At 44.0% G+C, this 27,895-nt stretch overlaps 2 protein-coding genes across 10 annotated transcripts in view; one reads left to right on the top strand and one right to left on the bottom strand.

Moving 5' to 3' along the window:
* Positions 1–21,739, bottom strand: part of CUTA (cutA divalent cation tolerance homolog) — a 35,213-nt gene extending 13,474 nt beyond the window's left edge. The window contains exons 1-5 of one of the 2 annotated variants that reach the window (XM_069746250.1): positions 21,606–21,739; positions 19,720–19,781; positions 10,076–10,221; positions 8,541–8,600; positions 6,776–6,821 (exon numbers count right to left, since the gene is read on the bottom strand). In XM_069746250.1, the coding sequence (XP_069602351.1) occupies positions 6,776–6,821; positions 8,541–8,600; positions 10,076–10,221; positions 19,720–19,773 (306 nt within the window). In that variant the 5' untranslated portion in view covers positions 19,774–19,781; positions 21,606–21,739. Of the gene's footprint in view, positions 1–6,775; positions 6,822–8,540; positions 8,601–10,075; positions 10,222–19,719; positions 19,782–21,569 lie in introns of both variants that reach the window. The other variant, XM_069746251.1, reaches the window with a different exon arrangement.
* The window catches only part of SYNGAP1 (synaptic Ras GTPase activating protein 1), a 327,642-nt gene continuing 321,475 nt past the window's right edge, over positions 21,729–27,895 (top strand). For all 8 annotated transcript variants that reach the window (XM_069746244.1, XM_069746242.1, XM_069746241.1 and 5 more), the window contains exon 1: positions 21,729–21,896. In XM_069746244.1, coding sequence (XP_069602345.1) covers positions 21,866–21,896 — 31 coding nt within the window. In that variant the 5' untranslated portion in view covers positions 21,729–21,865. The remainder of the gene's footprint in view (positions 21,897–27,895) is intronic.

The following is a 27,895-nucleotide window of genomic DNA, read 5'->3' as shown; positions in this document are numbered from 1 at the left end:
TTTCTCTTCCAAGCTCTGCGGTGCGCCCAAACAGTGGTTTATCCCCACATATTGGGTATCGATGTACTCAGGAGAAATTGCACAACAACTTTAGTGGTCTAATTTCTCCTGTTACCCTTGTGAAAATAAAAATGTGTGGGCAAAAAGATCATTTTTGTAGAAAAAATGCAATTTTTTTTTCACGGCTCTACGTTATAAACTTCTGTGAAGCACATGGGGGTTCAAAGTGCTCGCCACACATCTAGATAAGTTCCTTAAGGGGTCTAGTTTCCAAAATGGTGTCACTTGTGGGGGGTTTCCACTGTTTAGGCACATCAGGGGCTCTCCAAACGCGACATGGCGTCCAATCTCAATTCCAGCCAATTCAACATTGAAAAAGTAAAACGGCACTCCTACTCTTCCAAGCTCTGCGGTGCGCCCTAACAGTTGTTTACCCCCACATATTGGGTATCAGCGTACTCAGGAGAAATTGCACAACTTTTGTGGTCTAATTTCTCCTTTTACCCTTGAGAAAATAAAAATTTGTGGGCAAAAAGATCATTTTTGTGTAAACAAAAGCGATTTTTTATTTTCATAAACTTCTGTGAAGCACTTGGGGGTTCAAAGTGCTCACCACACATCTAGATAAGTTCCTTAAGGGGTCTAGTTTCCAAAATGGTGTCACTTGTGGGGAGTTTCCACTGTTTAGGCACATCAGGGGCTCTCTAAACGTGACATGGCGTCCGATCTCAATTCCAGCCAATTCTGCATTGAAAAAGTCAAACGGCGCTCCTTCACTTCTAAGTTCTGCGGTGCGCCCAAACAGTGGTTTACCCCCACATATGGGGTATTGGCGTATTCAGGAGAAATTGCATAACAAAATTTATGGTTACATTTCTGTTTTTACACTTGTGAAAATAAAAAAATGGTTCTGAATGAAGATGTTTGCAAAAAAAAGTTAAATGTTCATTTTTTCCTTCCACATTGTTTCAGTTCCTGTGAAGCACGTAAAGGGTTAATAAACTTCTTGAATGTGGTTTTGAGAACCTTGAGGGGTGTAGTTTTTAGAATGGTGTCACACTTCATTATTTTCTATCATATAGACCCCTCAAAATGACTTCAAATGTGATGTGGTCCCTAAAAAAAAATGGTGTTGTAAAAATGAGAAATTGCTGGTCAACTTTTAACCCTTATAACTCCCTAACAAAAAAAAATTTTTGTTTCCAAAATTGTGCTGATGTAAAGTAGACATGTGGGAAATGTTATTTATTAACTATTTTTCGTGACATATCTCTCTGATTTAAGGGCATAAAAATACAAAGTTTGAAAATTGCAAAATTTAAAAATTTTCGCCATATTTCCGTTTTTTTCATAAATAATCGCAAGTAATATCGAAGAAATGTTACCACTAACATGAAGTACAATATGTCACGAAAAAACAATCTCAGAATCAGCGGGATCGGTTGAAGCGTTCCAGAGTTATAACCTCATAAAGTGACAGTGGTCAGAATTGCAAAAATTGGCCTGGTCATTAAGTACCAAATTGGCTCTGTCACTAAGGGGTTAAAGAAACCCTTAGGGACTTTGATTGATATATGTTCCAACACATATAAACACTTTGGAAGGATCATTTTGATTAGTCCAATTCTGCCCGCTACAGATAGAGGGGAGTCGAGACCATATCCCAAACTTTTTTTTTTTCCATCATATCCTCAAGGGGGTAAATATTGTCTCTAAGATCTTTAATTGGATTTTGGTTAATTACAATGCCCAAATACTTAAAATTTTTAACTACGTTTAAACCAAACAACACGGGTACGTTTAGATTATCCACTATTGACATAACTACCGATTTGCTCCAATTAATTTTAAGACCCGACAATTCTCCAAAGCAATTAATAAGGTCCATCGCTCTAGGAAGGGACTGTCCAATCTTATCCAGGAAGAGCACCAGGTCATCAGCATATAACCCTACCTTATCCACCCTAGAATGTATGTCAATTCCCTCCACCAAATGGTCTAATTTTAAGTGCAATTGGTTCAATATTCCGATAGCACACCATATTAGCTCTCGGTATGCGATATAACAATTCAATCCATTTGCAAAATTTAACAGAAAAGCCAAATTTCAGAAGCACCCGTTGTAGAAATTTCCGTTCCAATGAATCAAAGGCCTTTGCAGTATCTAAAGAGGCTATCGCCCAAGGTCTGTTATATTTATGGCCTATCTGTGTCAGAACCTGCACCCTTCTAATATTAGAGGAGGTAGATCTTCCTGGCATAAAACCAGTTTGGTCCTCATGTATAATGCCTATTATTACTGCCTTCAGTCTATTAGCAATAAATTTCGTACGAATATTATAGTCAGTATTGAGCAAGGGTATGGGACGATAAGAACCACACTCCTCAGCAGGCTTGTCAGGCTTTGGAATGACCACAATAGTTGCATCATAAAAGGATTGGGGGAGTGAGTGTGCGGTAAGCGCTTCAGTAAGGGTCTGCAACAGGACTGGCCCTAACTGGTCCAAATATCTTTTATATAGCTCCGTGGGCATACCGTCAGGTCCGGGAGTTTTCCCATTAGAAAGTGACATAGTCGCTTCCCGAAGTTCCTCTAAAGTGATATCCCTATCCAAAAATGCCTGATCCTCATCAGAATGTTTGCCCTGAAGAACAGTTGTAAACTATAAAAGGGGAATCTGCCTCTGTTCTCAGAGAGACTCTACAGAACACAGCCAAGGCTCAATCAAGAGAAATACAGACTTGACACTCTACAGGATGATAGTTTAAGAGACCACGGCCCCAGCTGGAGGGATACAGATCTGCTCCATTGACCATCACTGAACCCATGGAAACATTTGGAGAAGTCAGCTTGGGACCAACTGGTCACCGGGCCTCATGGAGACATTTGAAAAATCCAGGTTGGGACCATCCGGTCACCAGGATCCATGGACACGTTCGGAGAAGCCAGATTGGGACAATCTGGTCACCTGGCCACATACCTTAATGGACCTTCAGCTTCTTAAATATGTCATTACCTCCTCTCTGTGGGTGCCAGTGAAAAGCTGGGTGTCACTGGTGGGGGAAGTTGGTCCTGGAAACCCCGAAGCTGTAGCTCAGCTGCTCTAATCCTAACGAGTCAGGGGAAGTGTGAGACCCTGTAATTTGTACCATTTTATGTATTTCCTGGGACTGTTCTTTATGTTATTGTCTGTTGATGGTTCGTACTGCCACACGGTTTTACCCTCACCCAGTGTTGTCCAAGTAGTGTTCTGCCCAAGGGGAAGAAGTGCGGATGTTCAGTGCCATGAGGCCTAGTCCATGCGGTCTATCTAAAAACAGCTGGGCGATTTGGAAAATCTGTTTCATTTTGGTGTTTGTATTGACTTGTTTTAGAACGTGATTTTTTTTCAATAAAAACTACTTGATTTAAAAAAAAAAAGCTGGGCCAGTGGACGAGAGCACCCCCTGACTCTTGTCTCTACATCGGTGTTGGTGGTTTAGTGCAGAAAACCAGACCAACTGGTCCCTTTTATATATTTATTGCATATTTATAGTATTTGTAGCTTTGGTTATCGACACAAAACTCCAAATACCCTACACAGACTTAATGTGCTTCTGTAATGAGATAGCAACAAATATCAGCATCTTACAAAAGGTGTCAGAGTGCCTTCTCCAAAAGTCTGGGTTGCGTGATCTAGACCCCAGAAGTGGTCATTAACCCCTTCATGACCTTGGGATTTTTCGTTTTTCCGTGTTCGTTTTTCACTCCACTCCTTCCCAGAGCCATAACTTTTTCCGTCAATTTGGCCATGTGAGGGCTTATTTTTTGCAGGAACGAGTTGTACTTTTGAACGACATCATTGGTTTTAGCATGTCGTGTACTAGAAAACGGGAAAAAAATTGCAAGTGCGGTGAAATTGCAAAAAAAGTGCAATCCCACACTTGTTTTTTGTTTGGCTTTTTTGCTACGTTCACTAAATGCTAAAACTGCCATTATGATTCTCCAGGTCAGTACGAGTTCATAGACACCTAACATGACTAGGTTATTTTTTATCTAAGTGGTGAAAAAAAATTCCAAACTTTGCTAAAAAAAAAAAAATTGCGCCATTTTCCGATACTCGTAGCGTCTCCATTTTTCGTGATCTGGGGTCGGTTGAGGGCTTATTTTTTGTGTGCCGATATGACGTTTTTAATGATAGCATTTTGGTGCAGATACGTTCTTTTGATCGCCCGTTATTGCATTTTAATGCAATGTCGCGGCGACCTAAAAAACGTAATTCTGGCGTTTCAAATTTTTTTCTCGCTACGCCATTTAGCGATCAGGTTAATCCTTTTTTTTCATTGATAGATCGGGCGATTCTGAGCGCGGCGATACCAAATATGTGTAGATTTGATTTTTTTTATTGATTTATTTTGATTGGGGCGAAAGGGGGGTGATTTAAACTTTTATATTTTTTTCACATTTTTTTTAACTTTTTTTTTTTTTTTTTTACTTTTGCCATGCTTTAATAGCCTCCATGGGAGGCTAGAAGCAGGCACAACGCGATCGCCTCTGCTACATAGCAGCGATCTGCTGATCGCTGCTATGTAGCAGAAATGGAGGTGTGCTGTGAGCGCCGACCACAGGGTGGCGCTCACAGCCACCGGTGATCAGTAACCATAGAGGTCTCTAGGACCTCTATGGTTACCATCCTGACGCATCGCCGACCCCCGATCATGTGACGGGGGTCGGCGATGACGTCATTTCCGGCCGCCCGGCCGGAAGCGGTAGTTAAATGCCGCTGTCTGCGTTTGACAGCGGCATTTAACTAGTTAATAGGTGCGGGCAGATCGCGATTCTGCCCGCGCCCATTACGGGCACATGTCAGCTGTTCAAAACAGCTGACATGTCCCGGCTTTGATGCGGGCTCACCGCGGAGCCCTGCATCAAAGCGGGGCTTCTGACCTCAGACGTACTATCCCGTCCGAAGTCAGAAAGGGGTTAAAAATCCAATCTCAGCTATAAGGGGTCATCATAGCTGCAGTTCGTCCGGTTTTATTGAAAATATAGTCTACTACTCTAAATAAAAAAAATCATGATATCCTTACCTTCTGGCATCCCCCGCAGCCTTTCCCGCTCCTTGCGATGCTTGAGTCTCGCGTGATGCTACGTCATCTGGGATCATTCCCGCGAGGCATTACTGGGAACGGAAGCATCGCGAGGAGCGGGAACGCTGCGGGGGACGCCGATTTTTTATATTTTTTTATATTCTTAACATTATATATTTTTTTTTACTATTGATCTATTGATGCTGCATAGTCAGCATCAATAGTAAAAAGTTGGTCACACTTGTCAAGCACTATGTCTGACAAGTGTGACCAACCTGTCAATCAGTTTTCCAAGCTATGCTACAGATCGCTTGGAAAAACTCCAGTATTCTGCAAGCTAATTACGTTTGTAAAACGCTAGTGTTTAGGGGGAAAACGCATGCCAATTCCGCATGCGTTTTTCCTGCGGCAGGGAGTTCCGGAATTGCCACGGAAATTTCCGCTGCAATTCCGGACGTGTGCACATAGCCTTATAGGCTTAGACAGAGGAGCAGGGAATTTGGAAGAGTGTCAGAAAAACTGAGGAACAACCACTATAAAGAAAGGTAAGATACCAGGACAAACCCGAAAAAAAAAAAATCAACAAATAATAGTGGAAAGCTCATTATAACTGGACCCCTGGGGGAGAACGTCAGGTCTTTAATACTGTATAAGCAAAATTACCGTATATACTCGAGTATAAGCTGAGATTTTCAGCCCAAATTTTTGGGCTGAACGTGCCCCTCTCGGCTTATACTCGAGTCAAGGTGGGTGGCAGGGTCTGCGGGTGAGGGCGCTGAGGCATACTTACCTAGTCCCAGCGATCCTGGCGCTCCCCGCCTGTCCCACGGTCTTCGGTGCTGCAGCTCTTCCCCTCTTCAGCGGTCACGTGGGACCGCTCATTAGAGAAATGAATAAGCGGCTCCACCTCCCATAGGGGCGGAGCCGCCTATTCATTTCTCTAATCAGCGGTGCCGGTGATCGCTGATAGAGGAAGAGGCTGCGGCACCGAAGACCGTGGGACAGGCAGAGGGTGGCCGGACGCCGGGAGCAGGTAAGTATGTAATATTCACCTGTCCGCGTTCCAGCCGCCGGGCGCCGCTCCATCTTCCCGGCGTCTCTCTGTCTTCGCGTCCTCTTGCTCTGAATGTTCAGGTCAGAGGGCGCGATGACGCGTATAGTGTGCGCGGCGCCCTCTGACCTGATCAGTCAGAGCAGAGAGACGCCGGGACCGGACGCCGGGAGCTGCAAGCAAGAAAGGTGAGTATGTGTTTTTTTTTTTTTTATTGCAGCAGCAGCAGCAGCAGCAGCAGCAATGGCACAGATTTATGTGGAGCTCTATGGGGAAATATGAACGGTGCAGAGCACTATATGGGGCACAGATATGGGACAATATGAACGGTGCAGAGCACTATATGGGGCAGAGCTATGGGGAAATATGAACGGTGCAGAGCACTATGTGGCAGAGCTATGGGGCAATAATGAACGGTGCAGAGCACTATATGGCACAGCTATGGGGAAATATAAACGGTGCAGAGCACTATATGGCACAGCTATGGGGCAAGAATGATCTATTTTTATTTTTGAAATTCACCGGTAAATGCTGCATTTCCACCCTAGGCTTATACTCGAGTCAATAAGTTTTCCCAGTTTTTTGTGGCAAAATTAGGGGTCGGTTTATACTTGGGTCGGCTTATACGGTATATAGAAATCTGAGGGTGCTCACCAGCAATATTTCACTATCCTCCTCAATCTTCCCCTTCCATTCATATCTGAAGGAAAGAAAGAAAAAAAAAGTGTTAATGAGAAAAAAAAAAGAGCAAATCCAAATAATAGAACTACAACTCCCAGCTTATCGCAGCAAACAAATATTGGCAAAACAAGACAGAAAAATACTCAAAATTTCTTCAGTCTGTGCAGAAATCCCGGCAATTCCAGCCTCGGCTGCTGTCACTGAGGTTATTAATGGTCGTCTGAGGAAGGTTCTGCCGCTGAATGCACTCGGGCAAATCATCAAGATCCTCTGCTGGCAGCTCCTGAGTAATCACCGACCAGATATGCTCAATGGGAGACAAGTCTGGAGACACTGCGGTAATGGAAGGAAGTTTAGACCACGCAGGCGGCTCACAGGAGCGGCAGCAACGAGCGGTCCGAGATTGTCCTATGAAAAGACGTCTCCTGGGACACTCTGGAGAAATGGCCGCAGCACTGGTTGCATCTGCAGATAAGTAGCATCTCCATCCTGTGATTTCCATCATTCCAAACCCTTTAATTCTTGGTGTTGCAATTTCAATGTTGGAGAGTATATGTATCTATCTATATACATTCCACTGAGTACTGTGCATAAGTTTTAGACAGGTGTAGATAAATTGCCGTGCTATCAGGAGGCGTCTTAATAGCCGCATATTAATTCTGCAGCCGGACAACAACCCCCAACATCCAACTAATGTTATCAAGAACTAGGAGTCCTGGAGGTGATGATCCAGCCACACAGAGCCCTGATCTCACATCATCCAGTCTGTCTGGGATCCCATGAAGAGACAAAGGATCCGAATTCCATCAGAAACTTTTCTATTTTTTAAAGCATTTTTAATTTGCAGTATGTTTGTCCCACTCCTGTGTAAAAAAAAAAAATTTTAGGCCATGTTCACACGTAGCGTCGTGTCCCTGCGGGTTCTGCCGAAGCGGATTTGATAAATCTGCAGGGCAAAACCGCTCCGGTTATCCCTGCAGATTTATCGTGGTTTGTCCTGTGGGTTCCGCTGCGGGATTTACTCCTACTATTGATGCAGCAATATGCAGCATCAATAGTAATGTAAAAAATAATAAAATCATGATATACTCACCTTCTGACGTCCCGATCTCCTCGGCGCTGCAGGCGGCGGTCCGGTTCCAAAGATGCTGTGCGAGAAGGACCTTCGTGACGTCACAGTCATGTGACCGCGACGTCACCGCAGGCCCTGCTCGCATAGCAACCTGAGACCGGACGGCCGCGTGCAGCGCTGAGAGGTGAGTATATCATTATTTGTTATTTTAATTCTTTTTTTCAACCACAAATATGGTTCCCGGGGCCTGGAGGAAAGTCTCCTCTCCTCCACCCCTGGTATAACCCGCACATTATCGGCATTACTTCCCGCATGGTGGGCACAGCCCCATGCGGGAAGTAAGCGGATCAATGCATTTCTATGTGTACAGAATCGCTGCGATTCTGCACAAAGAAGTGACATGCTGCGGGTTGTAAACCGCTGCGTTTCTGTGCGGTTTTTCCCGCAGCATGTACACAGCGGTTTGCGGTTTCCCATTGGTTTACATGTTACTGTAAACGCAATGGAAACTGCTGCGGACCCGCAGCATCAAAATCGCCGCGGTTCCGCGGTAAAAACCGCAACGTGTGCACATAGCCTTACACATATACCTGGTATGTAAAATTAAGACAGGTCACAGACCAGACTCCAAGCATATAACACACCATAATTGGGTTCATATCTCACATGGAGGTGATCTGTGGTATGATATTCACACAGGCGGCTAGCTTCCTCTCCACCAGACCCCTGTTAGAAAGAAACATCTGTTACTGCTATTAACAAGAATAGAACTACTATAATACTACAACATATATACAAGAATATAACTACTATAATACTGCCCCTATGTATATAACTACTACAATACTGCTCCTATGTACAAGAATATAACTACTATAATACTACCCCCTATGTACAAGAATATAACTACTATAATACTGGCCCTATGTATAAGAATAGAACTACTATAATACTGCCCGTATGTACAAGAATATAACTACTATAATACTGCCCCTGTGTACAAGAATATAACTACTATAATACTGTCCGTATGTACAGGAATATAACTACTATAATACTGCCCCTATGTACAAGAATATACCTACTATAATACTGCTCCCTATGTACAAGAATATAACTACTAGAATACTGCTCCTATATACAAGAATATAACTACTATAATACTGCTCCTATGTACAAGAATATAACTACTATAATACTACCCCCTATGTACAAGAATATAACTACTATAATACTGGCCCTATGTATAAGAATATAACTACTATAATACTGCCCATGTACAAGAATATGACTACTATAATACTGCTCCTATTTACAAAAATATAACTACTATAATACTGCCCATGTACAAGAATATATAATACTGCCCCTGTGTACAAGAATATAACTACTATAATACTGCCAATGTACAAGAATATAACTGCTATAATACTGCTCCTATGTACAAGAATATAACTACTATAATACTACTCCTATGTACAAGAATATAACTACTATAATACTACCCCTATGTACAAGACTATAACTACTATAATACTGCCCCCTATGTACAAGACTATAACTACTATAATACTGCCCCTATGTACAAGAATATACCTACTATAATACTGCTCCCTATGTACAAGAATATAACTACTATAATACTGCTCCTATATACAAGAATATAACTACTATAATACTGCTCCTATGTACAAGAATATAACCACTATAATACTGCTCCTATGTATAAGAATATAACTACTATAATACTGCCCGTATGTACAAGAATATAACTACTATAATACTGCCCCTGTGTACAAGAATATAACTACTATAATACTGTCCGTATGTACAGGAATATAACTACTATAATACTGCCCCTATGTACAAGAATATACCTACTATAATACTGCTCCCTATGTACAAGAATATAACTACTATAATACTGCTCCTATATACAAGAATATAACTACTATAATACTGCTCCTATGTACAAGAATATAACTACTATAATACTGCCCCTATGTATAAGAATATAACTACTATAATACTGCTCCTATGTACAAGAATATAACTACTATAATACTGCCCGTATGTACAAGAATATAACTACTATAATACTGCCCCTGTGTACAAGAATATAACTACTATAATACTGTCCGTATGTACAAGAATATAACTACTATAATGAATTCATCAGACTGTACTCGGTCTGCTCTTACCTGGCTATATCTTTGGCTACAGTTTCATTAGGACAAGTGACATAAGCAGCAGAGACAGATCCTGATTTATACACTTCGGTCGCCATTGAGAAGGCTCGCAGTCCTATAGTCCTCAGCAGCGGAGGGTTCATATAAAACACAGCAGCCTGTAAATGAAGGTCGGTCAGTGGACGCTGCGTGAATGATAACTCACAGGGTCCTGCGATCGTCTGCAGAATTGACAGTCAGACATTATTAAGAGATGGGTAGTACCCCGGCTGGATGGGATTGGCGGCTCCATCTTTCACCCGGCGGGTGTTTCGGCTCACAGATGACTACTGAGGATCATTTTATGATATCTCTGACGCCAGGGATCTCGAGAATGGATCTCTGCAGCCTGGTCCTGGCGGCTGCTGAGTTGCCCTCTGGTCCATTCATTGTTTATTGGACTGCAAGTGCAGCGCTCGGCTTCTCTGAGCAGTCACCGAGACAATTACCAGGACAGAGGCCAAGCATCTGCACCTCCACTACTTTCTGCACGGGGCTGCAGAGACCCATTCTTAGAAACGCCAGGAGGTCCGACTGCTGGGACCCCAAATAGGGAAAAGTCTTAGTTACTCACAGATTAACGGTATTTTTTGGAGTCCATGACAGCACCACCTGAGAGAGAGGATCCGCCCTTCAGGAACAGGAAACCTACAGATACATAAGGGCGGTACCTCTCCGACGCATCAGTTGGTTTACAGAGCACAAGAGGACCACCAAAGGTTAATGACATGATTTATGTGCAATATTACTACTAACTATTTACCACGTGTGGATTATCAGAGGAAGAGGTGCACACCCAAAACTAAAGAAAGGGAGGGAATCTACGGGTGCTATCATGGACTCTAAAAAATACCGTTAACCAGTGAGTAACTAAGACTTTATTCGATCATCCATGACAGCACCATCTGAGAGAATTACAGAGAGTAATACCTAATTAGGGAGGGAATACAGCCTGCGGTGTGTAGTTTCTTTTCTTTTTCGTTACTAGGATTAGGGTGGAAGGATGGAAGAACTATTTCCTGTGTCCTATGAAATCTGGAAACTACCACAGGTAGGTATGCTGGATCAGGTGAAAGTATTACCCTATCATCACTAAATTGCGTATAAGAAGGAAGCATAGATAACGCCTGGATGTTACTTACTCTATGAGCCGAAGTTAGGGCTACCAGAAAGACTACCTTGAGGGACAGGTTTTTTATCGAGGTCGATGAAATCGGTTCAAATGGAGCCTCTGTTGTGGCCGTGAGGACTAACTTTAAATCCCACGACATGACCCCATCTTTCACTACCGGTCTGGACCTACTTGCCGCCTTAATGAACCTACCAATCCAGTAATTACTGGCAAAGTTGTAGCCAAAGAGGGCCCCTAAGGCGGAGACCTGCGCTTTAAGAGTGCTAGAGGATAATGCCCCGTCCCATGCCCAGACCTTTTTGTAGGAATTCTAGAATCTGGTTTATTGGTGCTGATTGACCAGCTACCACCCTTGAGTTCTGAAGGAACCTTTTCCAGATTCTAACGTAAATTTGGGTTGTGATTATTTTTCTGCTTTTAAGCAGGGTATTAATCAAGCCTGGGGAGAAACCTCTATCTTTTAGCAGTGACCGTTCAAAATCCACGCAGTCAGATGAAGACCATCCACCTGAGGTTGGTAGACTGGGCCCTGGGACAGAAGATCCGGGATGTCTGGTACGACCCATGGGTCGGACACGGACATGGACCTGAGGCATGAGAACCATGCCCTCCTGGGTCAAAACGGGGCGATTACTATAATCTTGGCCTTGTCCTTCCTGATTTTCCTTATCACCAGAGGTAGTAGAGACAGGAGAGGGAAGGCATATACTAGCCTGAAGTTCCACTTTATCAGAAAAGCGTCTACTGCCAATGGATCTTATCTGGGATTCAGTGAACAAAAATCGCCTCACTTTTTTGTCCTCCTTGGTGGCAAAGAGATCCACCTCTGGTTGACCCCACTTTTCCACAATCAGGTCGAAGATGGAGGTTTTTAGGGACCAATCCCCTTGTCTTAGAAGATTGCGGCTTAAGTAATCTGCTGTAGTGTTTTCTCTTCCTTTTATATGTAGAGCAGTTAAAGACAGAAAATGCTGCTCTTTCAGTTGGAACAAACGATCTGCTACATTCATCAGGGGTCTGGAACGAGTTCCGCCTCGGTGATTGATATGCGCCACGGTGACCTGATTGTCGGAGAACGCCCGTACATGATGACTCTTTCAGGTTAGAAGACCTGGAACTGAAACTTCACCCATATGAGCCCCCCAACTGGAAGGGCTTGCATCAGTGGTGACTATACGGGTTACGTTATACGCCCTGTAGTTTCCTTGTATGGAACTGGGCCCACCGGACCACGGGAATAGAGAGCCTAAAAGAGACACGGCTTTCCTGAGGGACATGGTGGGGTTATTGGAGGCGTTCAGGACCTGATAGTGCAGGCAAACTAATTTCTCGGGTGGTAGACAAAGTTCCAGATTCTGGAAATCTAAGATTAGGCCTAAGAATTGCTGAACTCTCATGGGCTGCAGCCGGGAATTTTTGATGTTTGTACCTCTCCTCCTTTTTTCATCCAATCTGCCTTTATCTCTGGACGACCTTCTGCGCAAAAATCTTTTTCCGGTGAAGGGACGTCTATAAGAAGGGGCCGGGAGATTGGGAAATTTCTTTTTCTTGTCTCCATCTTTTTCTAAAAATTCATCCACAACTGGACCGAACAGATATTCTCCCTCACACGGGATAGAGCAAAGGCAGGATCTGGCCTGGATGTCCCCTGGCCAACACTTTAGCCATAGAGCCCTACAAGCCACATTCGATAGTCCTGCGGCCCTGGCTGCTATTCGTGCTGTGTCCACCAAAGCATCGGCTAGAAAGGCTGCGGCATTCTGGATTATTGGCAGGGACTTTAGGATGGACTCTCTTGAGGCTCCGTCTTCTAGCTGGGATTCAAGTTGATCCAGCCAGACCATCAAGGATCTGGCTGTGCATGTTGCAGCTACTACTGGTCTTAGAGCGCCAGCCGACATTTCCCCATGTCCCTTTTAGAAATGAGTCTGTTTTAATCAAGCAGATCTTTTAAAGAGACCATATCATCAAAGGGGATGGAAGATTTTTTGGAAGCTTTAGCCACTGCTGGGTCTAACTTTGGCGCTTTGTTCCATCTATTCACCAACGGGTCCTCAAACGAATATCTCCGTTTGAAGGCTGGTGGAAGGGAGTCCTTCTTTTCTGGCTTCTTCCACTCTCTATTTATCAGGTTCTGGACTTTGTCATTAAGTGGAAAGGATCTGCGTTTTCTAGGGTCCAGGCCGCCGAACATCAGGTCCTGTGCAGAAAGTTCCGGTTTCACGTCAGCTACCCCCATAGTGGACCTTTCTGATTTAACTAGTTTGTCCATTTGATCCAGGGAAAAGCAGAAACGGTTGGAGTCCTCTTCTGAAGTGGATACGGAGGAGGCAGAGGCTTCTGAATAATATTTGCCTTTCCTAGGGGCAGCTGAAGAGTCTGACCCTGAGAAACTTGCTTCTCTTTTCCTTTTAGAAGATTCCCCCTGAGATAGGGACTTTAGGGAATCCTTAACTTTTCTCCTAATAATTTCCCTTAGATTCGGGGTGAAGTCAGGGGTTTCTTCCGCCACCTGTGGAAGTGGGGATAGGTGTAAGGAATATGTAATTAACTAAGGACTAGTGATAATCGAATATACTCGATCGTGTTTTCCCGAGCATGCTCGGGTGTCCTCCGAGTATTTGTGACTGCTCGGAGATTTAGTTTTCATCGCCTCAGCTGAATGATTTACAGCTATTAGCCAGGCTGAGTACATGTGGAGGTTGCCTGGTTGCTAGGGAATAAATCTCCGAACACTAACAAATACTCGGAGATCACCCGAGCAACTAGTATATTCGCTCATCACCACTAAGGACTACCGCTTTTTTTTTTTTGTTTTCCTACCGTCTGTTGCACACATGGCTGACATAATCTTTTAGGGCAGGCATCTGGCAAGGGACAACTACAAAGAGCACACTCCTTATTTTTTGTTTTACCAGAGCATTTCTTCCCCTAGAGAAAGAAAACATAAGGGAAAGAAACTGCATCAGGGTACAATCATGGAGATCTCTTAACCAAGCAGTAGCGGTAGATACCGGATTACTGGGGGAGCGAGCTGAATCCTTCAGTCTGGAGGAACTCATGCGGCTGGACTGTCCACTCCATCCTCGGTTTTTCAACTGGGGGTTCACATGGGACCTCTCTGAGGCACATTCCTGCTCCTGCGCCAGCTGAACCACCGGAGCTTCCAGCTCATCCATTGCTGCAAATGAGCCAAAAAGCAGCCCTGCGGCATCTCCGTGGCTCTTTTAGAGCCCTCCCCCGGATCTGGGTCAGCAGGGTCGTGGCCAGGGGTTCTACCCCTCCCCGTACGGGGCGCCCCACATTCCCCCCCACTGCCCCCGGCTATCCCAGCTGCCGTGTCCAGATGAACGCACGGGGACGCGCACGAGGGCAGTGGCACGGCGCCAAGGCCCGGACCTGCATGATCCCAGCCCCATGCATGCCACGCCGGCCGGCGGACGACAACAGGCCGGACTGCAGGGTGCAAGGCACCAGGAGGACTAGGACGGACCGGGCGTTGGGGGGTTCGGGTGGGGGGGTGGGGGGAGAGAGAAATACTCACCTACTGGCGCTGGCTCTGGAGACGGCCATCCTCCGGACTCCGCTCCACCTGCTCTGCACACTGCCGTGGAGCCCTACCCGGGCCAACCGTGACGCTTCCAGGGACCCTGCACTAACCAAGGTAGGAGACCCCCTCGCTACCTGGGTCGGCCAGTCTGGGAATCCTGACAGAAAAAACAGATGATCTGTAGGGCATTCTGTCCTCCAAGAACAGGAAACTAACTGATGCATGGAAGAAGTACCGCCCTTATGTATCTGTAGGTTTCCTGTTCCTGAAGGATGGATCCCCTCTCTCAGGTGGTGCTGTCATGGACGATCGAATAAAACTTGATTTTTTTGGAATGACCCTTTAATTATTGTCAGCTACACAAGATCCTGGCAAGTGGCTAAAAGTCAAAGTAAACTGCAGTCTAAAGGCATCGGGTCCAAATCTCCACGTGATCATATTTCACACCAGAAAACACACAAAATACATAAAATAAACAACCCGTCCTAATAGAATGAAGCAAATGTGAACTGGCGCAAGTTGCTGTGACTGCAGAGACAGCGCATAGTACGGCCGTCGCAAGGCTGAAAGGCATGAAGGGTTACGGTCCCATCAGAGAAGGTCTCCCCAAGGCTGGAGGGCACCAGAATAGGACAAATTGTGCAACACGTACCTCCATTATATACAGATGCTTCTCACAAAATTAGAATATCATCAAAAAGTTAATTTATTTCAGTTCTTCAATACAAAAAGTGAATCTCATGTTATATAGAGTAACATAGTAACATAATTAGTAAGGCCGAAAAAAGACATTTGTCCATCCAGTTCAGCCTATATTCCATCATAATAAATCCCCAGATCTACGTCCTTCTACAGAACCTAATAATTGTATGATACAATATTGTTCTGCTCCAGGAAGACATCCATGCCTCTCTTGAACCCCTCGACTGAGTTCGCCATCACCACCTCCTCAGGCAAGCAATTCCAGATTCTCACTGCCCTAACAGTAAAGAATCCTCTTCTATGTTGGTGGAAAAACCTCCTCTCCTCCAGACGCAAAGAATGCCCCCTTGTGCCCGTCACCTTCCTTGGTATAAACAGATCCTCAGCGAGATATTTGTATTGTCCCCTTATATACTTATACATGGTTATTAGATCGCCCCTCGGTCGTCTTTTTTCTAGACTAAATAATCCTAATTTCGCTAATCTATCTGGGTATTGTAGTTTTGTAGTTCTCCCATCCCCTTTATTAATTTTGTTGCCCTCCTTTGTACTCTCTCTAGTTCCATTATATCCTTCCTTAGCACCGGTGCCCAAAACTGGACACAGTACTCCATGTGCGGTCTAACTAGGGATTTGTACAGAGGCAGTATAATGCACTCATCATGTGTATCCAGACCTCTTTTAATGCACCCCATGATCCTGTTTGCCTTGGCAGCTGCTGCCTGGCACTGGCTGCTCCAGGTAAGTTTATCATTAACTAGGATCCCCAAGTCCTTCTCCCTATCAGATTTACCCAGTGGTTTCCCGTTCAGTGTGTAATGGTGATATTGATTCCTTCTTCCCATGTGTATAACCTTACATTTATCATTGTTAAACCTCATCTGCCACCTTTCAGCCCAAGTTTCCAACTTATCCAGATCCATCTGTAGCAGAATACTATCTTCTCTTGTATTAACTGCTTTACATAGTTTTGTATCATCTGCAAATATCGATATTTTACTGTGTAAACCTTCTACCAGATCATTAACCCCTTACTGACATCGGACGGTATAGTACGTCCGAGGTCAGATCCCCTGCTTTGATGTAGGGCTCCGCGGTGAGCCCGCATCAAAGCCGGGACATGTCAGCTGTTTTGAACAGCTGACATGTGCCCGTAATAGGCGCGGGCAGAATCGCGATCTGCCCGCACCTATTAACTAGTTAAATGCCGCTGTCAAACGCAGACAGCGGCATTTAACTACTGCTTCCGGCCGGGCGGCCGGAAATGACGTCATCGCCGACCCCCGTCACATGATCGGGGGTCGGCGATGCGTCAGGATGGTAACCATAGAGGTCCTAGAGACCTCTATGGTTACTGATCACTGGTGGCTGTGAGCGCCACCCTGTGGTCGGCGCTCACAGCACACCTCCATTTCTGCTACATAGCAGCGATCAGCAGAGGCGATCGTGCTGTGCCTGCTTCTAGCCTCCCATGGAAGCTATTGAAGCATGGCAAAAGTAAAAAAAAAAAAGTTAAAAAAAAATGTGAAAAAATAAAAAAAATATAAAAGTTTAAATCACCCCCCTTTCGCCCCAATCAAAATAAATCAATAAAAAAAAAAAAAAATCAAATCTACACATATTTGGTATCGCCACGTTCAGAATCGCCCGATCTATCAATAAAAAAAAAGCATTAACCTGATCGCTAAACGGCGTAATGAGAAAAAAAATCAAAACGCCAGAATTACGTTTTTTTGGTCGCCGCGACATTGCACGGGCGATCAAAAGCACGTATCTGCACCGAATTGGAATAATTAAAAACGCCAGCTCGGCATGCAAAAAATAAGCCCTCAACCGACACCAGATCATGAAAAATGGAGACGCTACGAGTATCAGAAAATGGCGCAATTTTTTTTTTTTTAGCAAAGTTTGGAATTTTTTTTCACCACTTAGGTAAAAAATAACCTAGTCATGTTAGGTGTCTATGAACTCGTACTGACCTGAAGAATCATAATGTCAAGTCAGTTTTAGCATTTAGTGAACCTAGCAAAAAAGCCAAGCAAAAAACAAGTGTGGGATTGCACTTTTTTTGCAATTTCACCGCACTTGGAATTTTTTTCCCGTTTTCTAGTACACGACATGGTAAAACCAATGATGTCGTTCAAAGGTACAACTTGTCCCGCAAAAAATAAGCCCTCACATGGCCAAATTGACAGAAAAATAAAAAAGTTATGGCTCTGGGAAGGAGGGGAGTGAAAAACGAACACGGAAAAACGAAAAATCCCGCGGTCATGAAGGGGTTAATGAATATGTTGAAGAGAACAGGTCCCAATACCGACCCCTGCGGTACCCCACTGGTCACAGAAACCCAGTTAGAGACTATACCATTTATAACCACCCTCTGCTTTCTATCACTAAGCCAGTTACTAACCCATTTACACACATTTTCCCCCAGACCAAGCATTCTCATTTTGTGTACCAACCTCTTGTGCGGCACAGTATCAAACACTTTGCCACGTCCAATGACTCACCGTGGTCCAGTCTATAGCTTACCTCTTCATAAAAACTGATTAGATTGGTTTGACAGGAGCGATTTCTCATAAACCCATGCTGATATGGAGTTAAACAGTTATTCTGTAATGTAATTACAGAGTAATGTATTTCACGTGTTTATTTCTGTTAATGTTGATGATTATGGCTTACAGCCAATGAAAACCCAAAAGTCATTATCTCAGAAAATTAGAATACTTTATAACACCAGCTTGAAAAATGATTTTAAAATCTGAAATGTTCCCTACTGAAATGTATGATCAGTAAATGCCCTCAGTACTTGGTCGCGGCTCCTTTTGCATCAATTACTGCATCAATGCGGCGTGGCATGGAGGCGATCAGCCTGTGGCACTTCTGAGGAGCTATGGAAGCCCAGGTTGCTTTGATAGCAGCCTTCCGCTCGTCTGCATTGTTGGGTCTGGTGTCTCATCTTCATCTTGACAATACCCTATAGATTCTCTATGGGGTTAAGGTCAGGCGAATTTTGCTGCCAATCAAGCCCAGTGATACTGTTGTTTTTACACCAGGTATTGGTACTTTTGGCCGTGTGGACAGGGGCCAAGTCCTGCTGGAGAATGACATTTCCATCTCCATAAAGCTTGTCGGCAGAGGGAAGCATGAAGTCCTGTAAAATGTCCTGGTAGACGGCTGCGCTGACTTTGGTCTTGATAACACACAGTGGATCTACACCAGCAGATGACATGGCTCCCCGAACCATCACTGATTGTGGACACTTCACACCAGACCTCCAGCATCTTGGATTGTGGCCTCCACTCTTCCTCCAGACTCTGGGACCTTGATTTCCAAATGAAATGCAAAATTTACTTTCACCTGAACACAACACCTTGGACCACTGACAACAGTCCAGTTCTTTTCCTCCTTGGCCCAGGTAAGACGCTTCTGGCGTTGTCTATTGCTCATGGGTGGCCGGACACAAGGAATGTGACACTTGTAGCCCATGTCCTGGATACGTCTGTGTGTGGTGGCTCTGGAAGCAATGACTCCAGCAGCAGTCCACTCCTTGTGAACCTCCCCTGCATCTTTGAATGGCCTTTTCTTAACAATCCTTTCAAAGCTGCGGTTATCCCGGTTGCTTGTGCACCTTTCCTACCACACTTTTTCCTTCCACTCAACTTTCCATTAATATGCTTGGCTACAGCACTCTGAACAGCCGGCTTCTTTAGTAATGACCTTTTGTGGCTTCCCCTTCTTGTGGAGTGTGTCAATGATGTCTTCTGGACATCTGTCAGGTCAGCAGTCTTCTCCATGATTGTGCAGCTACTAAAACAGACTAGGGGACCTTTATAAACACTTAGGAGTCTTTGCAGGTGATTTTATTAATTATTCTAATTTTCTGAGATAATGACTTTTCAGTTTTCATTGGCTGTAAGCCATAATCATCAACATTAACAGAAATAAACACTTGAAATAGATCACTCTCTTTGTAATGACTGTATATAATATATGGGATTCACTTTTTGTATTGAAGAACTGAAATAAATTAACTTTTTGATGATATTCTAATTTGTGAGAAGCTCCTGTATGTCCTATGTATAGTGATGGCATCTGAAGAACATGTTCATTGTTTGCGGCTTCTGTGTTCTCTGGTTTACACATCTCATGGACAAGACGAACAAATACTTCATTTTTCTAATGCCATAGAGGAATCTAAAGTTATAATACTTTCAAGGCTGTGATACTTACATACACTGCTATCAGCAGAGCCCCAAATCTCAGAAAGGAGGGGAAAGGAAACATACACGAACCTGCAAGACACAACACACGAATGTTAGATCTACCGAGGAACATCATCCATCAGTTTATAGAAAGAAAGAAATAGTGTGTACATACATTATTTATCCTGTATTATACCCCAGAGCTGCACTCACTATTCTGCTGGTGCAGTCACTGTGTACATATATTACATTACTGATCCTGAGTTACATCCTGTATTATACTCCAGAGCTGCACTCACTATTCTGCTAGTGCAGTCACTGTGTACATACACTACATTACTGATCCTGAGTTACATCCTGTATTATACCCCAGAGCTGCACTCACTATTCTGCTGGTGCAGTCACTGTGTACATACATTACATTACTGATCCTGAGTTACATCCTGTATTATACCGCAGAGCTGCACTCACTATTCTGCTGGTGCAGTCACTGTATACATACATTACATTACTGATCCTGAGTTACATCCTGTATTATACTCCAGAGCTGCACTCACTATTCTGCTGGTGCAGTCACTGTGTACATATATTACATTACTGATCCTGAGTTACATCCTGTATTATACCCCAGAGCTGCACTCACTATTCTGCTGGTGCAGTCACTGTGTACATACATTACATTACTGATCCTGAGTTACATCCTGTATTATACCCCAGAGCTGCACTCACTATTCTGCTGGTGCAGTCACTGTGTACATACATTACGTTACTGATCCTGAGTTATATCCTGTATTATACTCCAGAGCTGCACTCACTATTCTGCTAGTGCAGTCACTGTGTACATACACTACATTACTGATCCTGAGTTACATCCTGTATTATACCGCAGAGCTGCACTCACTATTCTGCTGGTGCAGTCACTGTGTACATACATTACATTACTGATCCTGAGTTACATCCTGTATTATACCCCAGAGCTGCACTCACTATTCTGCTGGTGCAGTCACTGTATACATACATTACATTACTGATCCTGAGTTACATCCTGTATTATACCGCAGAGCTGCACTCACTATTCTGCTGGTGCAGTCACTGTATACATACATTACATTACTGATCCTGAGTTACATCCTGTATTATACTCCAGAGCTGCACTCACTATTCTGCTGGTGCAGTCACTGTGTACATATATTACATTACTGATCCTGAGTTACATCCTGTATTATACCCCAGAGCTGCACTCACTATTCTGCTGGTGCAGTCACTGTGTACATACATTACATTACTGATCCTGAGTTACATCCTGTATTATACCCCAGAGCTGCACTCACTATTCTGCTGGTGCAGTCACTGTGTACATACATTACGTTACTGATCCTGAGTTATATCCTGTATTATACTCCAGAGCTGCACTCACTATTCTGCTAGTGCAGTCACTGTGTACATACACTACATTACTGATCCTGAGTTACATCCTGTATTATACCGCAGAGCTGCACTCACTATTCTGCTGGTGCAGTCACTGTGTACATACATTACATTACTGATCCTGAGTTACATCCTGTATTATACCGCAGAGCTGCACTCACTATTCTGCTGGTGCAGTCACTGTGTACATACATTACATTACTGATCCTGAGTTACATCCTGTATTATACTCCAGAGCTGCACTCACTATTCTGCTGGTGCAGTCACTGTGTACATACACTACATTACTGATCCTGAGTTACATCCTGTATTATACCGCAGAGCTGCACTCACTATTCTGCTGGTGCAGTCACTGTGTACATACATTACATTACTGATCCTGAGTTACCTCCTGTATTATACTCCAGAGCTGCACTCACTATTCTGCTGGTGCAGTCACTATGTACATACAGTCCAGTACTTATCCCCCGTTATGCTGAGTATTACCGTGCAGTGGTCACACACAGCTCCTGATCTCTCACCCGGATGCTGTTATTTCTTGCCACCACAAACATGGCGTCTCTCGCTGCCTTCTTCGGGGTCTTATTCTCTGTACTCACTTCCTGATTGCTTTCCAGCCGCATCCGCCCTTGGCAGTATGGGACGCGCAACGTTTCTATAGGAACGGCTGCTCTGTCTTCTCCGCGCAACTTTATTGAGGGCATTGACGCAGAGACAGAGGCTGCAGCTGAAGACAACGGTGCACCATGGGAGTTGTATCCCGGGGTGACGCTTCATGTGTGTATATTTACGTACTATCGCCTCATACATGTGCCATCATTGTGTCTGCTCATGTCTGCGCGCCTGCAAATGCTGCAGTACAATGGCGGGGGCTCCGAGCGGCGGCGGCGGCGGTACCGCACCACCTGTCATCATTCACATGCACGGCACGGGGGCGGCTGCATGTGGAAATACTATGTATATAGAAGACCAGATAGAAAAAAAAAATATATATATATACACGTCTGTATACTGCACAGTGACATCACCGCATCTGTCACACTGCTGTGCAGTGAGGGATGTATACAGTGTGTACAGCCAGTATATATATATATATATATATATATATATATATATATATATATATATACACCTGTATACTGCAGCACTGTGTGTACAGCCAGTATATATACCTGTATACTGCAGCACTGGATATATAGTGTGTACAGACAGTATATATATACCTGTATACTGCAGCACTTGGTATATAGTGCGTACAGCCAGTGTATATATATATATATATATATATATATATACCTGTATACTGCAGCACTAGGTATATAGTGTGTACAGCCAGTATATACACCTGTATACTGCAGCACTGAGTATATAGCGTGTACAGCCAGTATATATATACACCTTTATACTGCAGCACTAGGTATATAGTGTGTACAGCCAGTATATATACCTGTATACTGCAGCACTGGGTATATAGAGTGTACAGCTAGTATATATACACCTGTATACTGCAGCACTGGGTATATATTGTGTACTGACAGTATATATATACCTGTATACTGCAGCACTGGGTATATAGTGTGTACAGACAGTATATATATATACCTGTATACTGCAGCACTGGGTATATAGTGTGTACAGACAGTATATATATATATACCTGTATACTGCAGCACTGGGTATATAGTGTGTACAGCCAGTATATATACCTGTATACTGCAGCACTGGGTATATAGAGTGTACAGCTAGCATATATACACCTGTATACTGCAGCACTGGGTATATAGCGTGTACAGCTAGTATATATACACCTGTATACTGCAGCACTGGGTATATAGTGTGTACAGCCAGTATATATACCTGTATACTGCAGCACTGGGTATATAGAGTGTACAGCTAGCATATATACACCTGTATACTGCAGCACTGGGTATATAGCGTGTACAGCTAGTATATATACACCTGTATACTGCAGCACTGGATATATAGTGTGTACAGCCAGTATATATATACCTGTATACTGCAGCACTGGGTATATAGTGTGTACAGCCAGTATATATATATACCTGTAAACTGCAGCACTGAGTATATAGCGTGTACAGCCAGTATATATATACACCTGTATACTTTATATACCTGTATACTGCAGCACTGGGTGTATAGTGTGTACAGCCAGTATATATACCTGTGTACTGCAGCACTGAGTATATAGCGTGTACAGCCAGTATATATATACACCTTTATACTGCAGCACTAGGTATATAGTGTGTACAGCCAGTATATATACCTGTATACTGCAGCACTGGGTATATAGAGTGTACAGCTAGTATATATACACCTGTATACTGCAGCACTGGGTATATATTGTGTACTGACAGTATATATATACCTGTATACTGCAGCACTGGGTATATAGTGTGTACAGACAGTATATATATATACCTGTATACTGCAGCACTGGGTATATAGTGTGTACAGACAGTATATATATATATACCTGTATACTGCAGCACTGGGTATATAGTGTGTACAGCCAGTATATATACCTGTATACTGCAGCACTGGGTATATAGAGTGTACAGCTAGCATATATATACCTGTATACTGCAGCACTGGGTATATAGCGTGTACAGCTAGTATATATATATATACCTGTATACTGCAGCACTGGGTATATAGCGTGTACAGCTAGTATATATACACCTGTATACTGCAGCACTGGGTATATAGTGTGTACAGCCAGTATATATACCTGTATACTGCAGCACTGGGTATATAGAGTGTACAGCTAGCATATATACACCTGTATACTGCAGCACTGGGTATATAGCGTGTACAGCTAGTATATATACACCTGTATACTGCAGCACTGGATATATAGTGTGTACAGCCAGTATATATATACCTGTATACTGCAGCACTGGGTATATAGTGTGTACAGCCAGTATATATATATACCTGTAAACTGCAGCACTGAGTATATAGCGTGTACAGCCAGTATATATATACACCTGTATACTTTATATACCTGTATACTGCAGCACTGGGTGTATAGCCAGTATATACACTGCTTAAAAAAATAAAGGGAACACTTAAACAACAGAATATAACTCCAAGTAATTCAAATTTCTGTGAAATCAAACTGTCCACTTGGGAATCAACACTGATTGACAATCAATTTCACATGCTGTTGTGCAAATGGAATAGACAACAGATGGAAATTATTGACAATTATCAAGACACCCTCAATAATGGAGCGGTTCTGCAGGTGAGGACCACAGACCACATCTCAGTACCAATGCTTTCTGGCTGATGTTTTGGTCACTTTTGAATGTTGGTTGTGCTTTCACACTCCTGGTAGCATGAGACGGACTACAACCCACACTAGTGGCTCAGGTAGTGCAGCTCATCCAGGATGGCACATCAATGCGAGCTGTGGCAAGAAGGTTTGCTTTGTCTGTCAGCGTAGTGTCCAGAAGCTGGAGGCGCTACCAGGAGACAGGCCAGTACACCAGGAGATGTTGAGGGGGCCATAGGAGGGCAACAACCCAGCAGCAGGACCACTACCTCAGCCTTTATGCAAAGAGGAACAGGAGGAACACTGCCAGAGCCCTGCAAAATGACCTCCAGCAGGCCACAAATGTGCATATGTAAACTTAAAAAAAACAGCACCAGACCCACAGATGGAACCTAGATCCTCAGGATCATGAAGGGAAAGGTCGTAGACCAAGGGTCTGTGCATAAGAAATAGAGGTACTCCAAAAATATACAAATATAAATTTATTAAAGTATCAAATATACCAAACAATTAATAATAGAAAATAACATAATAAAGACAAAACAGGTATTGGAGAGGAGCAGCTAAAAAGTGGCATGTGATAGATGGCAAACACACAATGCTGAAGATAGCATGAAAAATAGGGCAACCTACTCTGACTGTAGGCAAATAGTTAAAGAAAAATGCTCTGGGGTAGTGCTCCTAAATGTGCACATGATGTAGGCAGTGGGCATACCCCAATGTTAGTCCCCTTAAAGGGAACCTGTCACCTGAATTTGGCGGGACTGGTTTTGGGTCATATGGGCGGAGTTTTCGGGTGTTTGATTCACCCTTTCCTTACCCGCTGGCTGCATGCTGGCTGCAATATTGGATTGAAGTTCATTCTCTGTCCTCCATAGTACATGCCTGCACAAGGCAAGATTGCTTTGCGCAGGCGTGTACTATGGAGGACAGAGAATGAACTTCAATCCAATATTGCAGCCAGCATGCAGCCAGTGGGTAAGGAAAGGGTGAATCAAACACCTGAAAACTCCGCCCATATGACCCAAAACCAGTCCCGCCAAATTCAGGTGACAGAGTCCCTTTAATATGATACAAAGCAGGGGATGTACAACAAGGTGGAAGCAGCATGTTTACAGATACAGTGAGTGGACTGAAAATAGTATGCTGTTACCTTGAGACATGGTAGCGGTAGATGGCAGGGTACTGCAGGCAGAGAGGAAAACCTCGACGCGCGTTTCACCTGAATGGCAGGCGTTTCACCTGAATGTGCATATGTCTGCACAAATGGTTAGAAACTGACTCCATGAGGATGGTCTGAGGGCCTGACGTCCACAGATGGGGGTTGTGCTCACAGTCCAACACCGTGCAGGACGCTTGGCATTTGCCACAGAACACCAGGATTGGCGAATTCGACACTGGCGCCTTGTGCTCTTCACAGATGAAAGCAGGTTCACACTGCTCACATGTGACAGACGTGACAGAGTCTGGAAACGCCGTGGAGAGCGATCTGCCTGCAACATCCTTCAGCATGACCGGTTTGGCAGTGGGTCAATAATGGTGTGGGGTGGCATTTGTTTGGAGGGCTGCACAGCCCTCCATGTGCTCACCAGAGGGAGCCTGACTGCCGTTAGGTACTGAGATGAGATCCTCAGACCCCTTGTGAGACCATATGCTGGTGCGATTGGCCCTGGATTCCTCCTAATGCAGGACAATGCCAGACCTCATGTGGCTGGAGTGTGTCAGCAGTTCCTGCAAGATGAAGGCATAGAAGCTATGGACTGGCCCACCTGTTCCCCAGACCTGAATCCGATTGAGCACATCTGGGACATCATGTCTCGCACCATCCACCAACGTCACGTTGCACCAGAGACTGTCCAGGAGTTAGTGGATGCTTTAATCCAGGTCTGGGAGGAGATCCCTCAGGAACCGATCCGCCGCCTCATCAGGAGCATGCCCAGGCGTTGTAGGGAGGTCATATAGGCACGTGGAGGCCACACACTACTGAGCATCATTTCCTTGTCTTGAGGCATTTCCACTGAAGTTGGATCAGCCTGTGATTTGATTTTCCACTTTGATTTTGAACATCATTCCTACTCCAGACCTCCGTGGGATTTTAGTTGTGATTTACGTTGATCATTTTTAGGTTTTGTTGTTCTCAACACATTCCACTATGTAATGAATAAAGATTTACAACTGGAATATTTCATTCAGTGATATTTAGGATGTGAGATTTTAGGCTATGTGCACACGTTGCGGATTTGCCTCTGGAATTTTTTGTGCGGATTCTGCATCTCTTGGCAGAAAACGCAGGTGCGGATTTGATGCGTTTTTCCTACTGATGAGCGAATATACTCGTTACTCAAGATTTCTCATGCATGCTCGGGTGTCCTCCGAGTATTTTTTAGTGCTCGGAAATTTAGTTTTTATTGCTGCAGCTGAATGATTTACATCTGTTAGCCAGCATAAGTACAGTACAGACCAAAAGTTTGGACACACCTTCTCATTTACAGATTTTTCTTAATTTTCATTACTATGAAAATTGTACATTCACACTGAAGGCATCAAAACTATGAAGTAACACATGTGGAATTATATACTTAACAAAAAAGTGTGAAACAACTGAAAATATGTCTTATATTCTAGGTTCTTCAAAGTAGCCACCTTTTGCTTTGATGACTGCTTTGCACACTCTTGGCATTCTCTTGATGAACTTCAAGAGATAGTCACCGGAAATGGCCTTCCAAAAATCTTGAAGGAGTTCCCAGAGATGCTTAGCACTTGTTCGCCCTTTTGCCTTCACTCTGGGGTCCAGCTCACCCCAAACCATTTCTATTGGGTTCAGGTCTGGTGACTGTGGAGGCCAGGTCATCTGGCGTAGCACCCCATCACTCTCATTCTTGGTCAAATAGCCCTTACACAGCCTGGAGGTGTGTTTGGGGTCATTGCCCTGTTGAAAAATAAATGATGGTCCAACTAAACGCAAACCGGATGGAATAGCATGCCGCTGCAAGATGCTGTGGTAGCCATGCTTGTTCAGTATGCCTTCAATTTTGAATAAATCCCTAACAGTGTCACCAGCACAGCCCCCCCACACCATCACACCTCCTCCTCCATGCTTCACGGTGGGAACCAGGCATGTAGAGTCCATCCGTTCACCTTTTCTGCGTCGCACAAAGACACGGTGGTTGGAACCAAAGATCTCAAATTTGGACTCATCAGACCAAAGCACAGATTTCCACTGGTCTAATGTCCATTCCTTTTGTTCTTTAGCCCAAACAAGTCTCTTCTGCTTGTTGCCTGTCCTTAGCAGTGGTTTCCTAGCAGCTATTTTACCATGAAGGCCTGCTGCACAAAGTCTCTTAACAGTTGGTGTAGAGATGTGTCTGCTGCTAGAACTCTGTGTGGCATTGACCTGGTCTCTAATCTGAGCTGCTGTTAACCTGCGATTTCTGAGGCTGGTGACTCGGATAAACTTAGCCTCAGAAGCAGAGATGACTCT

Source organism: Ranitomeya imitator, chromosome 2 (assembly GCF_032444005.1).
Source record: "Ranitomeya imitator isolate aRanImi1 chromosome 2, aRanImi1.pri, whole genome shotgun sequence".
In the NCBI taxonomy this organism is placed as follows: domain Eukaryota; kingdom Metazoa; phylum Chordata; class Amphibia; order Anura; family Dendrobatidae; genus Ranitomeya; species Ranitomeya imitator.
The sequence above is the reverse complement of the archived record's forward strand: the minus strand, read 5'-3'. Positions and strand labels throughout refer to the sequence as shown.